The sequence below is a fragment of the Palaemon carinicauda genome, chromosome 1 (assembly GCF_036898095.1).
Source record: "Palaemon carinicauda isolate YSFRI2023 chromosome 1, ASM3689809v2, whole genome shotgun sequence".
In the NCBI taxonomy this organism is placed as follows: Eukaryota; Metazoa; Arthropoda; class Malacostraca; order Decapoda; family Palaemonidae; genus Palaemon; species Palaemon carinicauda.
Genome location: NC_090725.1, coordinates 276,017,699 through 276,036,627, shown reverse-complemented (window position 1 = coordinate 276,036,627; position 18,929 = coordinate 276,017,699). Strand labels below are relative to the sequence as shown.

At 43.5% G+C, this 18,929-nt stretch overlaps 1 protein-coding gene across 1 annotated transcript in view; it reads left to right on the top strand.

Annotated features, from left to right (window-relative positions):
- The window catches only part of LOC137656705 (uncharacterized), a 110,316-nt gene that overhangs the window by 28,915 nt on the left and 62,472 nt on the right, over positions 1 to 18,929 (top strand). Inside the window, exons 4-6 of the mRNA XM_068390930.1 lie at positions 501 to 702; positions 12,762 to 12,915; positions 17,676 to 17,854. Of these exons, the coding sequence (XP_068247031.1) occupies positions 501 to 702; positions 12,762 to 12,915; positions 17,676 to 17,854 (535 nt within the window). The remainder of the gene's footprint in view (positions 1 to 500; positions 703 to 12,761; positions 12,916 to 17,675; positions 17,855 to 18,929) is intronic.

Below are 18,929 nucleotides of genomic sequence, written 5' to 3'. Positions count from 1 at the left end.
TGTACCTCGATCAGAGTGTGGGATTCAGCAATATGAATGTAAGGGAATGTTCATAAAAATTAAGAGAATTTTTATAATAAAATTGGCTGTTTCTTAATACACACCTTGCATTCATATTATCTCCCTGTCTTCCCACTGACTAGTGATTCCAAAGAGCTGTTAGGAGTGATTAAAAAAGGCAACAAGGTCATAGGTTACGTAAGGACTCTTATTACCACACACTGCCATACTGTATACTGTATTCTTTTTTAACATTAACTTTAAATTTATACATTAATAAAAAAGTATTGGACATGAATCAATAGGAATTATTTATACTGTACATTCAGGTACAGTATTAAATTGAGCTAATATACTGTTCAATGGGAAATGGCATTGTGAAAATCATAGGCAATTGGTTTAAGAAAAAGAATTGGGAACTTTTTAAGATTATATGCTTTCACTAAAGGTGAAACAGAATCCCCCTTTTTTTTATCTAATTTTTGTTCAAAATTTCTCAGAATGGATGACTACAATGATCCTGTTCACTTGGAGCGTCTCTCAACATTGAATTTCTTTCAAGTAGAAGATTTAGGAGCAATCATGCCAACTGGCCAGAGATCTCATAATTATACTTTGGAGGACTATCGAATTAATGAGTGGTACTATTCCTGGTTGCCCCATACCAACCATCAGCAGCAAGATAAATTAACAACATATCAGGTATTCTAACAATTTTACTATTAATACGTTGCCTTGATAGTCTGGTTGAAGGATAATGATAACAATAATTATTATATTTTACTTACTGTACTCTTTTTTAATAATGATAATGGATTTAATTCTTAATGTCAGTGTTTAACCAGAGTACAGAGTCAAATTTACATTTGGGGTTCTTCCAAAGAAAATGTAACAAAAACAAATGAACACTGCAAAGAACATCCACCATTGCCTGTAATACATTTTGGAAGCAGCACAGTTGGCAGTGATTTTCATGTAGTTGATGTGGAATGTATAAGTGGAGTACAAATAATTTTATGCTCAGTAATATTGCTATGTATTTTTAAAAAGATATTTGTAGTACTAAAATTTGGCTTTAGAATTCTGATTATTGATGGGAAGAGTAGCCTTTTACTTCAACAGAAATCACTCTAGAGAATGTTGCCATATAATAGATCTGACCTAATATAATTAAAATGTTTTCAAGTTTTCAAATTTCAAATGAAGATTTAAGTTTTGGTTTGCCAAAATGTGCAGGAATTAAATTTCTTGATAATAGTGAGTAAAAAGTTATCGAGATTATTTACACAATTCATAGTAACCTTTTTTTTTTTAGTAGATATTTACTCTAATAACCGGTAAGAAAAGATGTTACACTATTTCTACTAAAGTTCATTAAAAGGAAATGATACTATGAGTTATTATATTTTTTGTCTGTTCTTATTGTACCTATCAAGCAAACCTCCTTTTATTTATAATTTGTAACATTATCATTATTAGTTAGGAGTCATTTCATTAAGAAATGATAGTAGAAATAGATATAGACTTGGTTTCTTTTTTCGACTCCACTTTCGAAGGTAAAATGCAAAGGTGTACATTATTAGATAGTAAACCAAGTTGAACAATCAAAGAACTTATTGTATTAGCCATAGTAAAGACTTGTGTCTAGATGGATTTTTCAAGGGTTGACATGTATTGTTTTTTCTAATTTGTAAAGATTGCAACCAATTGACATGAGCTGTTACTGAATGTGTTTGATAGATTACTGAAATTAACAGTAAAAAAGCAGCTTATAAAATTTGCCATTAGACAAGAAAAAACTGAGAGCTATACTAAAGTTGAATGTATAAAAAAAAGGTGAAGATGGAAACATAAAAGTTAATTTGTTCCGTAACTGAAATACAAACCACACTGTTTAATAGGGGTATTACTTTCGGCGTAGCTGAAATGACGAGCCATTAAAATTTAACGAGGGTTTACTACCCACACCGCTAGTTAGTGGGGGGTAGGGGAGGGTAGCTTGCTACCCCCCCCCCCCCCCCTCACACACACCTGTGCTTGAACTCACTTTGCTCTCGGCTCGGATGGTAGTCGGATGTGTCCGCTGTCATCCTCGCCGCTCTTGGCAGCCATTAATGCTTTTTTTTATTTTCTCTTTTTGACAGTTTTGTGTGTGAAGTTGGCCTCTGCTATTATGCGCACCTGCCCTGGATTACCCGACCGCCCCTGTGGAACGTTCATGTCGGCGGTTGAGACAGACCCTCACGCCCTTTGCCCTGCCTGTAGAAGTCAACGGTGTGATAGTGATGATAAGTGTAGTGAGTGCAGGGAGTGGTCTACCTCCCAGTGGGAGAGGTTTTCACGGCGACGGAAGAAGTCCAAACGGGATATTTCTCCATCGAAGGTTTCTTTGAAAGGAGGAAAACCCAAGGCCTCTTCTTCCGTTGCTCAAACCTCCTCCGAAGCTTCCACTCGGTCGGTCTCTTTCGAGAGACTGTCGAGTGGTAGCGTATACCGTGGTACTGTTTCCCGATCTTGGGGTTCGAGAGATGGGGTTGCCTTCCCTAGCGAGGCAGCTCCACCTCTCCCCCCGGGGGAGGATTTGTCTCTAACCCATCTTTTTCAGCTTTGTTCTTCCTTGAGTCTTGAGGGTTCGCCCTCCAAGGAAGCATTACTTGACTACATCCGATTGGGTGCCGCTATCAAGCAATCCCCACCTCCGTGTCGTTTGTCGACGTTGTGGTGTCAGAGGTATCCAATGTGGTATTTCCTACTACCTCTACCTCTTCTCACTGCACAGTAGCTGAAGGCTTAGTTTCTCCCATTCCTGTTTGACCGAGGGAGAAACTAAGTCCAACAGTCTCTCCTGCTGGTGTTGGGGGAGTTCACTTACAGAGACTCCTCTTCGGAGGACTGCAGAAGGTCAGCTTGCTGATCCCACGGCCCCTAGAGGGCGTATTCGTCGGAAGGCTCGCCTTCCTCTTCGCCATAGAGGCCTTCCTTCACCTGCGGTGAGGAGGCGCCTCTTTGGTTCTACATCTTCGTTGCAGTCCCCCGCAGAGGAGCCTCGTCAGCGATCACCGACTGTTCCTGCTTTGGTCCTGGACCTCTCAGCGGGTCGTTCGCGATCCCCTTCGGTGGAAGGTCGTCCTTTCAAAGGACACGTCGACCTTCCACCCATCAGACCTGCCGACCTGCTCTCACCGTTCCTGAGTGCTGATGCGCGCTACGCGCCGACGAATCCTGACCTTCACGCTCGTCAGGCATCATCTAACCCTAATACAGGACATCACGCGCTATGTCAGCAAAGCAGAGCATACGCGCCCACGTTCTCCTGTGCGCCAGGCTTTACGCGCCATGACTCACTTGCGCACCAGTGCGCCACTGCGCGCTAACGCTCTCCTGCGCGCCAGTGCTTTCCTGCGCGCCAGCCCTCTCCTGTACGCCAGCGTTCCCCTGCACGTCACTGCTCTCCCGCGTGCCAGCGCCTTCGGACAGCAGTCGTCTCTCCTGCGCCCCACAATCTTCGGATGTGGCTGCTGTGGGGAAGTCTTATTCTGACTTCTCACATGCGCCAGCGCTCGCCATCGCGCAGACACGCGCAGTCCCCTGCACGCGTCCACGAGGATATGCGCGCGTGCCCCGCGCACCCTCGCCCATCCTCGCTCATCCTCTCCTGCAGTTGCGCGCCACCATCCTAACGCGCCCCCACGAGCGTCACAGGCTTCATCTGCGCGCCCACGCACCAGGGGTATCTCTCCTGCGCGAGCGAGCCCTACAGCTTCTTCAGGGGCGCGCGAGCTCTTGCCCGCGAGTTCAACGCTCTGATCCTGCGCGCCCACGCACGCGCGAATATTCTCACGTGCGCGCGTCATCAGTCTCCCGCTCGCTCACGTGTGCGCCCACAGTCTCCCGCGCGTGCTTCTGCATGCCATTAGTCGCCTGCGCGCACGCCAGCAGTCTCCCGCGCGCGACCCCTGGTATTCTCCATCGCGCGAGCGTCAATATCCTCCCGCTCGTGAGGCTCCTGGACAACACACGGCAAGGTCACCATCGCTGCATTCTCCTCCCCCGCAAATGCATAACAGCGCGTATTGCGGTGGAAGGGAAACATCCAGAGGGGTCCAGGATCCCTATCCCTTTTCAGGCAAACCCACCTTTGGGAACTCCTCCCAGGGATCCCTTGATCCCTGTCCCTTCAGAGGGGGTGTCTGACAGCGCGTCTGTCAGCTGACAACCTTGGTTTGGTGCGCTAATCAGAGCTGTAACACAGGCTTTCAAGCCTGTTTTCTCTGAATTAGGGCACAGATCCTTGGCTGTCTACCCCTCTGAAGAGAAAAGGAGGAGTTCCGGACGCGGTAGCTTCTCCAAGGGCTAAGTTGACTCTACGTAAACCTTCGAGGCAGGCTCCTTCACTCCCCCAGACTTTCTCTCCTTCCCTGTCGGACGAGTATTTCCCATCCTCAGGGGAATCGCGTGAGGTGAGACTTTCCCCCATCGCACCAATGAGGGAAACCCCGCCTCGCGGTGAGAAATCTTCCCAAGTGGGGTCTGGAAAGAGCTTGCCATCTTCCATGTTGGAGTCCTACATCCTTCCCAGGAAGGAGTGGAAGGATTCAAAGACTTTACCAAAGTCCTCTATAAGACCAAGGACGGAGCCAACTAGTCACTCGGAGAACATCCGCGACTCTCCCCAAGAAGAGCCTTTGAGGACAGGAGACTTCACTGCAAATCAAACGTCAGGAGGGGAACAGCAAGAGTCAGAGCATGCGTTTTGGCAAGTTCTGACTCTAATGAGGGCTCTCAATGAGTTTGCCGACCCAGAGATCCTTCCTCGTGAGGGCAAGGACCGTGTATTCGGTACTCAGCAACCATCTAAGGCCAGTGCAGCTCTGCCCTGGTCTCAGTGGGTTAAGAGTACCAGGGACAAGACTGCTGTATCTCAGAGTTGTCCGCCTACAACCATTCCAGTGCCGGCAACAAGCTCCTCCCACCTCCTCGCGTACAGCAGAGGAGGTACTTTGAGATCTTGGAGGAGCCTTGTTTAGCTCTTCCTCTCAACCATTTGTTGGAAAAGCTTACCAGGGGAGTCCCTCTTGAGAGACTCTCCAACCGGCAGGTCTCGTTCTCGGCAACCGAGATCCTTAACCAGGAGAAGGTTGCGAAGTGTGCTATGCAAGCTACTTCGTGGCTGGACATCTGGTTAGGGACCTTAGGTATCCTGATACGCTCTGAGGATTTTTACAAAGAACGTACCAGGAAAGCTATGGAGACGTTCCTTCTCTCAGGCACTCGCACGATTAAGTTTCTGGCCCACCAAGTCTCGAACTTGTGGGCAAACACCATCCTGAAACTTCGGGATGCATTGGCTGAGAGATTCCATCGGAAGGTCCCTAGCACCGAGATCAATAGGCATTCTTCTTTAGAAGGAACGATCCTGTTTGAGCCTAAGGATGTAGAACAGGCCGCTGAGAGGTGGAGGAAGTCACACCAAGACTCCCTCCTTCATAGGGCTTTGACATCTAAGCCCTATAAGCCTCCAGCACCCCAGCAGTCCCGTCCGACTAAGACCGGAAAACCATCGACAGCAGCGAAGACAGTGGTGTCTAAGCCCATTCCTGTCAAGGATAGGAAAGGCAAAAAGTTCTCCAGGGGAGGTAAGAATCCTAGAGGGAGCAGCCGAGGCCGCAAACGCTAGGATTGGCAGTCCCTCTGCATGTCCACCAGTGGGGGTATGCCTACAAAGTTGCTCAGACAGGTGGCAGCAACTCGGGGCCGATTCCTGGACGATTACTGTAATCAGGGATATCGCATCCCGTTCACATTCTCTATCTCCTCTGACGACGAATCCAGTGTCATTGAGCTCCCTTACCGTGGGATCAGCAAGGGGGCAAGCCCTTCGGGCAGAAGTCCACACCCTGTTGAAGAAGGGTGCTATCCAAGAGGTCCTTGACGGTTCTCCAGGCTTCTTCAGTCGACTCTTTCTTGTAAAGAAGGCGTCTGGAGGCTTGAGACCAGTCATCGACCTCTCAGCTCTGAACAAGTTTGTCAAACAAACTCTGTTCAGCATGGAGACGGCAGACACGGTCAGACTAGCAGTGAGACCGCAAGACTTCATATGTACACTGGATCTAAAGGACGCGTACTTCCAGATCCCAGTCCATCCGTCTTCAAGGAAGTACTTAAGATTCAGCCTAGACAACAAAGAGTACCAGTTCAAGGTGCTGTGCTTCGGTCTCTCCACAGCACCACAGGTTTTCACCAGTGTTTTCACCCTAATATCGTCGTGGGCACACAGGATCGGCATCCGTTTCCTTTGTTATCTGGACGACTGGCTAATCCTAGCAGACTCGGTGTCATCCCTTCTTCAACACCGGAACAAACTTCTGAGACTTTGCCCGAATCTGGGGATACTGGTAAATCTCGAGAACTCACTGCTTCTCACTCAAAGACTGGTATATCTAGGCATGGTTATAGACACCAATCTCCACAAAGCCTTCCCATCAGACGACAGGATAGCAAGGCTGAGGAAGGTCGCAAGCTCTTTTCTCAGACGAGAAGAACTTCCAGCCCAATCGTGGTTACGTCTCTTCGGTCACCTTTCATCATTGGCTCGTCTAGTTCCCAACGGTCGCCTCAGGATGAGATCCCTCCAGTGGCGACTCAAGTCCTGGTGGAATCAAGGTTACGATTCCCCGGACGTCCTGATCACTATGGGACCTGCGGAACTGACGGACCTCCAGTGGTGGGTGGCAGACGAGAACCTACAAAAAGGAGTGGACCTTCTCGTCCTCCCCCCGAATTTGATGCTGTTTTCTGACGCTTCAAAGAAAGGGTGGGCGGCCCATGTACTGCACCACACGACCTCAGGCCTGTGGTCAGAGTCAGGAAAGTATCTCCATATAAATCTCTTAGAGATGAAGGCCGTCTTCCTGGCCCTTCAACAGTTCCAACAATACCTGGAAGGTCACTCTGTGGTGGTGATGAGCGACAACACCACAGTAGTGGCTTACATCAACAAATAAGGAGGTACTTTTTCGCAGCAGCTATCTCATCTAGCAGTAGAGATACTGAGATGGGCCGAAATCCACTCGATACCGCTATCGGCACGCTTCATTCCAGGCAAAAGGAATGTGCTCGCCGACAATCTGAGCAGAGCGTCTCAGATAGTGAGTACCGAGTGGTCTTTGGATCATCTAGTAGCCAACAAAGTCCCGACTATGTGGGGTTCTCCGACTGTGGATCTGTTCGCAACAGCCCTGAACTTCAGGCTCCCGCTGTACTGCTCCCCAGTCCCATACCCCAAGGCTCTCTGGCAAGATGCTTTCCAACAACGGTGGGACAACATCGACGTTTTCGCCTTTCCCCCCCGTTCTGTCTGATGAGGAGGGTGCTCAACAAGATCAGAACATCGGTCAATCTTTCAATGACCCTCATAGCTCCGCTTTAGCATCACGTGGAATGGTTCCCGGACCTTCTGCAACTCCTAACGGAGCTACCGAGAGAACTCCCTCCATGGCACAATCTGCTCAAGCAACCACATGCCAACATCTTCCACAAAGCCGTAGCTTCGCTACGACTTCACTCCTGGAGACTATCCAGCATCTCCTCTCTGAGAGAGGATTTTCGCAACAAGTTGCGGTCAGGATGTCTGGACATCTGCAAAAGTCATCCGCAGCAGTCTACCAGGCAAAGTGGAAAGTCTTCTGTGGTTGGTGTCGTGGAAGGGGTATCTCCACTCGATGCCACTATTCCAGCAATAGCGAAGTTTCTTGTGTATTTGCGGGAAGAAATGCGCCTTTCAGTCTCGGCAGTGAAAGGCTATCGCTCAGCCTTAAGTCTAGCTTTCAGGCTCAAAGGAATGGACTTTTCTTCATCGCTAGAACTTTCTCTACTCATACGTAGTTATGAACTTACCTGCCCTCATTCGGAAGTGAGACCTCCTCCATGGAACGTGGTTCGAGTCCTCAGGTCTCTTAAGAGACCTCCCTATGAACCATTATGCCAGGTATCAGATCGCCACCTTACCTGGAAGACGGTGTTCCTGCTAGCTTTGGCTTCGGCCAAGCGTGTTAGCGAACTTCTTGGTCTCTCGTATGACATCACCCATTCAAGGGGAGGGGGGGAGGTAACGTTCAACTTTGTCCCTGAGTTTATTGCTAAGACTCAGAATGCAGGGGTGGTGGACCCTCGGTTCGATTCCGTCCGGATTTCTAGTCTCCGCTCTGTAACAGATGACCCAGACCATCTATTACTATGCCCAGTAAGGAGCTTGAGGCTATACCTCAAAAGAACAGCTGCAGTCCGTCCTCGTGTGCCAGCACTATTTGTCAGCACAGGGAGGACTAAGAGGAGGGTCACCAAGAACACCATCTCTGCATGGATTTGTAGGGTCATTCATATGGCTTTGAATCCAGATCATCCTCCGCCACATCGCCCTAGAGCACATGATGTCAGGGGCATAGCTACGTCCCTGGCCTTCAAAAGAAATTTCTCTGTGAAGCAGGTCCTTCAAGCTGGGGTGTGGAAGCGTCAGACAACATTCACAGCCCACTACCTGACCCACAGGAGGCTCGATACATTCTCTATCGGGCCTGTGGTGGCTGCACAACAGATGGTTTAAAACCTCAAGCTCCTTATTGGACAAGTAGCCGAAGGTTGAGGGCATTGTTACACGGTTTTTAGTCTGCATGAATGAAAAGGTTTGACTAGCCTTTATTTTCATCATCCCCCTCTCTTGGGGAAAGCAGCATCCTGGGTTCTCTGCATAGCTGACCTCAAACAACTGCAGGTAAACCATGCTCCCTTGTGTTCCTAGTATTAAGTTAATACTGTTACGTCCCCATACTCTGACGAGGTGGTATTGGGAAAGTCCTAGTCTACAAGTTTCCATTGAAAGAACTTCAGAACAACTTCCTAGGACGAATCACACTTCTTCATACCTTCACACACAGCTTGCGTAGGCCGCGATCCTTGTGTAGCAAGGTTTTACTGAGGTGCAGGGACTCCTTATTTCTTGGGTGCTTACACACTCAAATATCAAGCCCCCGGGCAAAGCCAAAAGCCAGTACTGGCTAGGACGTCCACCCTTCCTAATGGGTGAGTCACCCCTATTAAATAGCGTGGTTTGTATTTCAGTTACGGAACAAATGACAAATTTGTAGATAATTTGTATTTTCCCTAACTATACAAACCTTAGCTATTTAACCAAACTTGCCCGCCAGCCCTATCCCCCTTGAAGTTCTACCTCTAAGCAAAGTGAGTTCAAGCACCGGTGTGTGTGAGGGGGGTGTGGTGGGTAGCAAGCTACCCTCCCCTACCCCCGCTAACTAGTGGTGTGGGTAGTAAACCCTCGTTAAATTTTAATGGCTCATCATTTCAGCTACGCCGAAAGTAATACCCTTATTAAATAGCTAAGGTTTGTATAGTTAGCAAAAATACAATTTATCTACGAATTTGTCATATTATAAGAGAAAAGTACTATGTCATGCAGTGAAAGTTTCCTGGGAACTCAAACCTTGAAATTCTGGGGGTCTGCAGGCGTATGTAATTTCAAGAGGCCTTCACAATTATCTATCTATATACCAAGGCACTTCCCCCAATTTTGGGGGGTAGCCGACACCAACAATGAAACAAAACAAAAAGGGGACCTCTACTCTCTATGTTCCTTCAGCCTAATCAGGGACTCAACCGAGTTCAGCTGGTACTGCTAGGGTGCCACAGCCCAACCTCCCACATTTCCACCACAGATGAAGCTTCATAATGCTGACTCCCCTACTGCTGCTACCTCCGCGGTCATCTAAGGCCCCGGAGGAAGCAGCAGGGCCTACTGGAACTGCGTCACAATCGCTCACCATTCATTCCTATTTCTAGCACGCTCTCTTGCCTCTCTCACATCTATCCTCCTATCACCCAGAGCTTTCTTCACACCATCCATCCACCCAAACCTTGGCCTTCCTCTTGTACTTCTCCCATCAACTCTTGCATTCATCACCTTCTTTAGCAGACAACCATTTTCCATTCTCTCAACATGGCCAAACCACCTCAACACATTCATATCCACTCTAGCCGCTAACTCATTTCTTACACCCGTTCTCTCCCTCACCACTTTGTTCCTAACCCTATCTACTCGAGATACACCAGCCATACTCCTCAGACACTTCATCTCAAACACATTCAATTTCTGTCTCTCCATCACTTTCATTCCCCACGACTCCGATCCATACATCACAGTTGGTACAATCACTTTCTCATATAGAACTCTCTTTACATTCATGCCCAACCCTCTATTTTTTACTACTCCCTTAACTGCCCCCAACACTTTGCAACCTTCATTCACTTTCTGACGTACATCTGCTTCCACTCCACCATTTGCTGCAACAATAGACCCCAAGTACTTAAACTGATCCACCTCCTCAAGTAACTCTCCATTCAACATGACATTCAACTAGAATACAGTATTTGGGAAGAATGGAATGTACGTTATGAAATTATTTCTTTTCCAAATAAATGCACACAATAAGTGCTTAAAAATATATATAAAGCATTAGAATGCCCTTCAAAAGCCTGTTAAAACTACCTAAGTAGTAAAGTATTGTATAGTGATAACAAGGAATGAAAGAAAAATATGTCCTTATTTTGTAATGCCTGCTGCATTTGTTGCAGTGGTTTGCTACACATTTTGGGGTGGAAGTACAGCAGATTGGTATCTGGATGCCATAATTTTATAGGCATTCATTTATTTGCTCTTAAGCACTCATGCCTTTACTTTACCTTTTACCACAGTCTATTTTCAAACTTGTGTTTTTTATACTTAATGTAACCTTACTTGTCACATTCAACTCCTACATTTTGCCCTAAAAGTCTTGTACTCACACACTTATACATTAATTAACATGGTATTCCACCTGTTTTCATTTATGATGCACAACTCTTCAAAATTTTTGACATTCGTAACCCTTCCTTTACTCTAGTGGTGAGATTCGAGAGTTCACTGAAATTTTTTGTTAGTCGTGTATTTACTGTATTTTTAATTTAAGTTCTCTGTTTATACTGGTTTTCTGTGCTTTGATGGTACAATATTGCCATTTTTTAAATTAGTATTTTCCCTCCAGGATAATTAAAATATATTGTACAATAATGTCATGATGTGAGTTTGGGCATAAAAATATAAATCATCAGTCTGTAATCCAGCGATTGTCTCTGATAATAGGTACATGTGGACAAATTTAAAATTAATATTGTGAAATTAGTAGGGAATTTTGTACAGTATGCAGAAAAACTGGTGATACCTTTTTATTTTTGCTTCGGACAAGTGTTGTTCTTAAGTTTCCGCTTAGTATTAAATCTTATATTTCACTTTGTAAACATGTGTATGTGAGACAACGTTGGTAACTTGTTATGGATAATTTTATCATTAAATAATGTTAGATCGTTAAAAAAAGACCATTTCATGCTAAAATGATACTTCAGAACAAAAATTAGATATGTTATTGTAGCATGAATCCCTTTGTCAGTGTGACTCCGTGAGAGTCAGTGACACTAGTCTTTGAGCTGTCTATCTGGATAGAAGGATTCAAACTGGGAAAGAGGGTGTCTAGATGGAGAACAGTTTAAGCAGAGCTCTATAGTCTAATGATAACAATTTATGCATTTGGGGTATGATATCAACGTTATTACTTATTTTTTGCTTGTATGTATAAAACAAAACTTGCAATAAATTATTACAAGTCATAGTTTAGACTATAGTCAATGCTACTTATATAATTCTAGTCTCCAAATGGGTTTTTTTCAGTTTGGGGAAAAATTAATAAACGAATAAATAAATAAGCGAGGTGGTGAGTTATCTTTGCTATTAGAAATATAATTAATTCTACCTTTCTATTATTTTACTTTTACTTTACGAACTGAAGACTATAATCAGGTCAGGCATATTCAGCCACACGTGTTATTTGCAGATTCTACAGAAAGACAATAACAACGTATCCTAAATTATACAGTAATAATAATAAAATTGATGAAGATGATAGGATGGCTCTGGAGTCTAGGTCTATGCTATTGGCTTTATAACTCTTTGTCGTCTTCTGCGGTTGTGCAGCAGCAGCGTCTCTTACCTCTTAGGATGGCTTTTCAATTTTTCTTGTTCATTATATCTTTTAGCCATCCATAAACAGTTGTTTCGTTGATGTTAAGACGATTGGTTATATCTATTTTTTTTTATAGAGAATCTGGTGAAATAAGCTTAACTACAATTACAGTTATCTGGTAGCTGTTGAGTGGCTTTAGCCATATTTGACAGAGGACTTGCTTGTGAGAGTGCCACCGTGAGACTGCCAGTTGATGTCCGGTTAGACCCTTCCCACAACTACATCTCCGATACGTTCTTTACGATAAATACTTGCCTATGGTGGCTAAAATGTCACTCATTAATTTTTTATTTTATCATAAATAACGATTATTGGGTTAATTTTTCCATAATGATCTGGCTGATGTTTTGATAAAAATATAGCATAAATTCTTTAAAATCATACTTAATGAACTGTATCTTTTATTGAGCGAAGTTTCAAAATGCTTCGTTCCTTGAACCTAGTCTCATTAGGTATGTGAAGAATTTGAGAGTTGCCAGTTAGTGTCTTTCGAACGAAAATCTCTGAATTCAGATATCACCAGTTTTGCTGTATACTGTACTAGAAATTATTATTGTTACATAAGTAGGGAATTGCTAGCTTACTATATGTAAAAGTTTCTTTGGGTGTAGTCTCATTACTGCTCATATCTTTTAGGTTAGAATCCGTTATGCAAACAACACCAATGAGACATATGTGTTCCATGGTCCTAATGCCCCTGAAGAAAATCCTGGACCTGTAAAATTCACTAGACCATATTTTGACTGTGGTAGATCCAACAAGTGGTCTGTTCCTGCCATCACTCCTTTTGGTAAGATTGACTCTTTTTCTCTTGAACTGATTTGTGATCAGGTTAATGAATTAAATTTGTTTATCTGTTGATGTAATCTTATTTTTCATGGCTGGAATTTGAAAATTAATACTATTAAGCTTGAAGAGCAATGTTGATGTGTTGGATATTATTTTGTAGCATGTAAATATATTCGGAAAAAGAAGAATGGTAGTGACTTGTTGGTTTACTTTAATTAAAATACAATTTTTCCTACACTGATACAAACCCTCATTCGCTACTATAGGAGATGTTTTAGCGCAAGCTAGAAAATATGACAGGAAAACCTTTACAAGGTCGTTACGACCGGGCAGGTAGTTATCCACCTGTTAGAGGTGGGGTACTGCCGGTCCGTAGCTACTGTTTACTTTCACTGGGATTCTAGCCGTTGCAGAGGTAACACCGCTTCTCCTGTTTTTGTTTGACTGGCAGACTAGCCTTTCTTTTTTGTGCTTTTGATAAATTCTTTTTCTTTGTTGGATGTGATGTCCTCTATTATGAGGAAGTGTCCCGGGGTGCCCCTGAATTCCTGTGGCACCTTTATGTCGCCGCTGAAGGTGGATCCTCATTCCCATGCCCTGGGTGCAGAGGTCGTAGGTGTTCTGAAAGCTCCCCTGCCAAGTATGTAGAGAGTGGTCGCCCTCTCAGTGGGAGAAGTTCGGGAAGAGGAAGAAGAAGAAATCCAAGAAGGACTCTTTACCTCTAGGTTCACCGTCGAAAGGTAAGGAGTCTTGGGCCTCTTCTTCGGCCTCTCGTTCTCTCCTTTCGGACTCTTCCTTGCCTCCCTCCTCCGGGGGGAAGTCAAGGAAGAGTGGCACCATTAATTTAACCCCCATTCCTCTTGGTCAGGCAGATCCTTTTGCCTCCCCTATTGGGGCAATGTTTTCCGCCACCGGGAATGTTTCTGTTCTCCATTACCGCTTCCATTCCAGATCATGTAGGAGGGGTATGGCCTTCACTTGGACTTCCTGGTTCTCCTTCGGAGGAAGTTTGGAACCAGTTCCTCGCGGGTAAGGTTGTGCCTCAGGTCCCTTCTGTTTTGGAACCCTCGGGAGTTCCGTACCTCGCCTACCTCCCGTCAACTCAGTCGGCGCCCGCTGAAGTTTCAGAGAATGTAGTAACTTCAAGGCTCTAAGAACCATGTTTAATATCTCAGGCCTCAGCTGTTTGCAGCTTAGCAACCACTTCCTCTCTCTCAGCCATTTCCCTCTGTGGTATCTTATGTTGATGACCCTTGTGAGGATTTGGATTGGAATAGGCTGTGACCTTCACTAATATCTACCATAGCCCAGAAGGTTTCTGCTCGTTCCTCCTCTCCAGCTCCGCTTGCGGAGGAGGTATCTAACGAGGCTTTGATGACTAGCTTGTTCCTATGGAGGAGCCCCTTGCTATAGCAAAAGTGTTGTCAACTGATGCAAATCTCAATGGTTGTGAAGAATGGCAAGAAAAAATTGACTGTCCTTGCTCTCCTTTTCCTGTTTTTTCTCCTCCTATGCCTTCATCTCTGGTTTTGGAGGTGTTGTCTGCTGCCTGGAGGAAGACGAAGGAGAGGAAGTCGTCAAAGCACAGGACGAATGTTAGTTCGAAGTCTTTGTGCACAGGCATTCACCTATTGAATTACTGATTCATGCACGATTGTCCAGACGTGATGCATCATACAACCAGGAAACATATATGGTCAAGCTCCCGTAGGACACTCTTGTCTTGATTATTGTCACCTGGTGTCAAGCAGCCCAAGGACTCTCCAGTCTGTGGACCCTCTTGATGTGAATGTGCTAGCCTTTAGGGATACAGTACAAGTGTCTACTTCATAACTCAGGGAATAAAGGGGCCCTCGAGGCTGGCAAGAGATGTTCCGATCCTGTAAGAATCTCCATAGTACTACCCAGGCTTAGTACTAGTTCCAGGTAGGAATAATTCTACAGTACACTAGATCTTTCCAACCTTACTCGGATTGAGATGACACCCCCCCCCTCTGGCCATTGGTCAAGAGTCATTTGACGCAATCGATGCTTCGCCTCCCGAGTCCGAATCAGCCTTTTTAAATGTGATGCCCTTCATTAAGCAGGTTAACAGTTTTGGGGTATCAACCAAAGTGATGAGGAAAAGAAGGAAAACGTATCAAGAATCTTTTCGACACTAGACAGATCAAAAGCTACTTAGGACCTTCTCTGGTCAGAATTGGCCTGGGAGATAATTGACGTTGTGGATGCATTAATCTTTAGAGCAAGGAGCTCTTTTTGTGTGAGCCTTTCGTCAAGAATCTTATCTCCAGTGCTCTGGGTAGAGACAATCTCAACTCCATCGCTCTAGGCAGAGACAATCTTTTACCCCCAAAAGTCTAGATAAAGACAATTTTACTTCTCGGAGAAATCCAGTCCCTCGCCACTGCCAGTATACTCTGCACTCAAACCTTAATAGCATGTACATCAATAGGGAGATGATCTCAGCATGGGACTCTACACATGTAGAGGCTACCTCAATGGCTAGTCTCTAGACAATGTTGTGGGTAGAACACTGGTCAGGAATGGTTGCCTTCTTTGCTTCTTATCTGCCTGAACCTGGGAAGAAGAAGCAGAAGTTCACAGACCTCGTTCTGTCATGAGTGAAGGTGGTCACCTTCCTTGGTCACCAGTCATCCAACTGGGTCCTTAAATGGTGAGATTCCGTAGCTTCCAAATTCACCAGACAAATTGATCAACATTCTGGTTTTGAGGAACGACCTGACTACCACGGCCCAGCTCTTTTTCCACTTGGGGAAGTGGAAGGAATTATGGAAAAGTCTAGGAAGTCCAATCAGGACTCTCCAAGTAATAAAGCTATAACTTCCTTGAAGTCATCCCTTTAGAAGACTCCTATGGCTCTGAAAACTAGAGCATCTGCACCAAGAGCTCCATCTGATAGAAGAGCTGCAGATTCTGCTCAATTATTTTTGTCCCCATTTTGGCTAGCCTAGAAAGTGAAGGGGCAGAAAGGGAGCTAGAACCCACTAGTGAAGGCAATCCCGTTCAACTACCACGAGTTGGGGATGCCTAGTAAACCAGTGGAGAAGGTGGCAGAACTATGGGGCAGAGGACTGGACAGTGGAGATACTCAGACATGGATACTGGCTCTCGTCTTCTCATCTCCACTTGGACTCCAGCGACAAAGTTGTCACCACCTGAATTTACTGAAAGACCTGATTCTTTAGGCTGAAGTATAAAAAATGATGGAAGAGGGCACACTGCTTGTAGTTCTGTATTGATCTCCAGGCTTCTGCAGTCAACTATTCATAGTGGAAAAGTCTTGAGAATGCTAGAAACCAGTAATCAACCTCTCTGCCCTGAAAACAAGTTTCTACAAACTCTATTCAAGATAAAAGGCAGCAAGCACTATAAGAGCGACCATCAGGAAGAACGATTATATGTTCTCTCTGAACCTGAGAGATGCATGTTTCCATATCGTGGTCCATCAGTTGAGAAAATTCCTCCTCTTCACCTTGATGGGAAAAGTCTTCCAATTCGAAGTTCTGTGTTTTGGACTTTGAACTGGCCCTTAGATATTCACACCCATATCTGCTTGGGTGTTTGCCAATTGGATATGACTACTCAAGTACTTGGATTATTGGCTGATCCTCCCATCCTCCCAGTGTCAACAACTCCTTCAACATCGGGATAAACTTCTTTCTTTTTGCCACGAATTTGGGGATCGGGGTAAATCTGGAGAAGTCCAGGTTCATACTCAAGCAGTGGATGGAATATCAGGGGATGTTAGTGGATATGACAAAGGGAAGAGACGTTCCAGCCAACAAGCAGGTGACAAGACTCAAAAACAGTAGCGCACCTTTTCTACACCATCAACACCTACCACCATGTCATTGTCAGCAGCTACTAGGTCATTTGTCATCATTAGAGAAACTTGTCCCTCTCAGCCATCCACATCAGCAGTTGCTTCAATGGTGTGTGAAGAGACACTGTGAGTTCGGCATTGCAGGCTTATGAATGGGCACTGAACAATGCTCTCAAACAGACTGTTGGCTTGATTCATTGCTGGTAAAAGTAATGTGTCCATCGACAATCGACATCCTAAGTCGACAGAGACAAGTGGTAGAATCAGAGTGGTCCCTGCACCCTCCAATGGAGAAGAACCTCTTGACTTGGTGAGGTTCCCCAACAATCGACCTCCATGTGACAAGACTGGAGAAGAAACTCCTGATTTACTGCTCACCAGTTCCGGGATAGGCATTGGCATTAGAGGACGCAACAATTTGGTAAAAAGAACTTGGTCCCTCCCAAGGATCAGTCTCCTATTAAAGGACAAGGGTTGTATCCATTTAGAAATAGATAAAAAATATTTAGTCATTTGTATTTTTCCTAACTATACAAATGTGAGTCCTTTAAGTTATACTTCACCACATCCACCCCACAAGCTCTAAGGTGACGGTTGAAGTGACTACTCTGTGAGACAGAATGGGGTTTTGGGCCTCTCCACTACCTGCCAGCAATTGCTTTCACCTCTATAAATTTTGAGAGCCAGGTTCCAACTTCGCTGTAATCATGATGATATTAAAGACCTCGGGTTTGTACTGAATTAAAATTACTTTTATGGATTTGAGATTTTTTAGTTGTTTATGCTCAAAAAGATTGTTTTTTATTGTTAAATCAAAATTAAACCAAGATATTTTACATCTCTCTTCTCAAAGTCTCACAAGAGTTAAGGGTGCATCTTTACTGTTTCTTAATATTTTTTTTTTACTCCAACAGCTGATTTATATCCACGTCACACTCAGTACCGTCATATCGAATATCCAACATTAACAGGCATTGCTGTAATGGAAATGGATTATGATCGAATAGATATGAATCAGTGTCCGAGAGGAGAAGGTAATGATGGTCCGAATAGGTTTGCTGACACTGCAAGATGCAAAAAAGATACTACAGAGGTATGTCTGTATGTCTGCAATTTTAATAACTGCTTTGCTAGGTCTTTGCTATTGTGGTTACTGCTTGGTATTTTGAAGACAGTTCTAGAATTTAATTTTCAAGTTTTTATATATATATATATATATATATATATATATATATATATATATATATATATATATATATATATATAATATATATATATGTATATATATATATATATATATATATATATATATATATATATATATATATAATATATATATGTATATATATATATATATATATATATATATATATATATATATATATATATATATATATATATATATATATATATATATATATATATATCTGCTTTGCTTTCCAATTTTTACCTACGGTATGGCCCTTTTCCTAATTTTATTTTAGCTAACCAACTACTTAATTTTTAACAGTATCAACTCATGCCCTCCTCAATAAACCAGTGAAAGTTTAATAAGTCTGAACTTATGAAAATCCATTCTCTTTAATTTTTTATTGATTTATAAGTAATTGAATTCTGTTTATCAGAATTATTTTCATGAAATTTCCCCGGAGTCATAGAGAAAAGGTACTCTAAGCATGAAATTATCAACCTTAGAATGAAAAATAACACTTTTTTTTTTTTTCTCTCAACTCTTATACTGTATAATTTTTTCTGGGAATGATCGGGTTTAGCATCGTTAGTCTGACTGGGGATCCGATTCCACTCTCAGTGGTATAGGAGATTCACTTAATCCAGTACTCTTATTATTATCTATGGAGTTTGTGAGTTTTGGTGGAATTTTGTTTTTCTCAATGTATTTTTTAGTGCTACTTTTATTTTGGTTTATTTATGGTGAATTTATTTCATAATTAGCAAGGTGTGTCATCATCAGCCTTTGAAAAGCATTTTTGTATTAAATTCTCCATTGGTTGGCTGTTATTAGAAGATGTATACCCTCACTCCCTGTGTGTACTACACACATATGCACTATATATTATATATATATTTATATATATATATATATATATATATATATATATATATATATATAAATATATATATATATATATATAAATATATATATATAT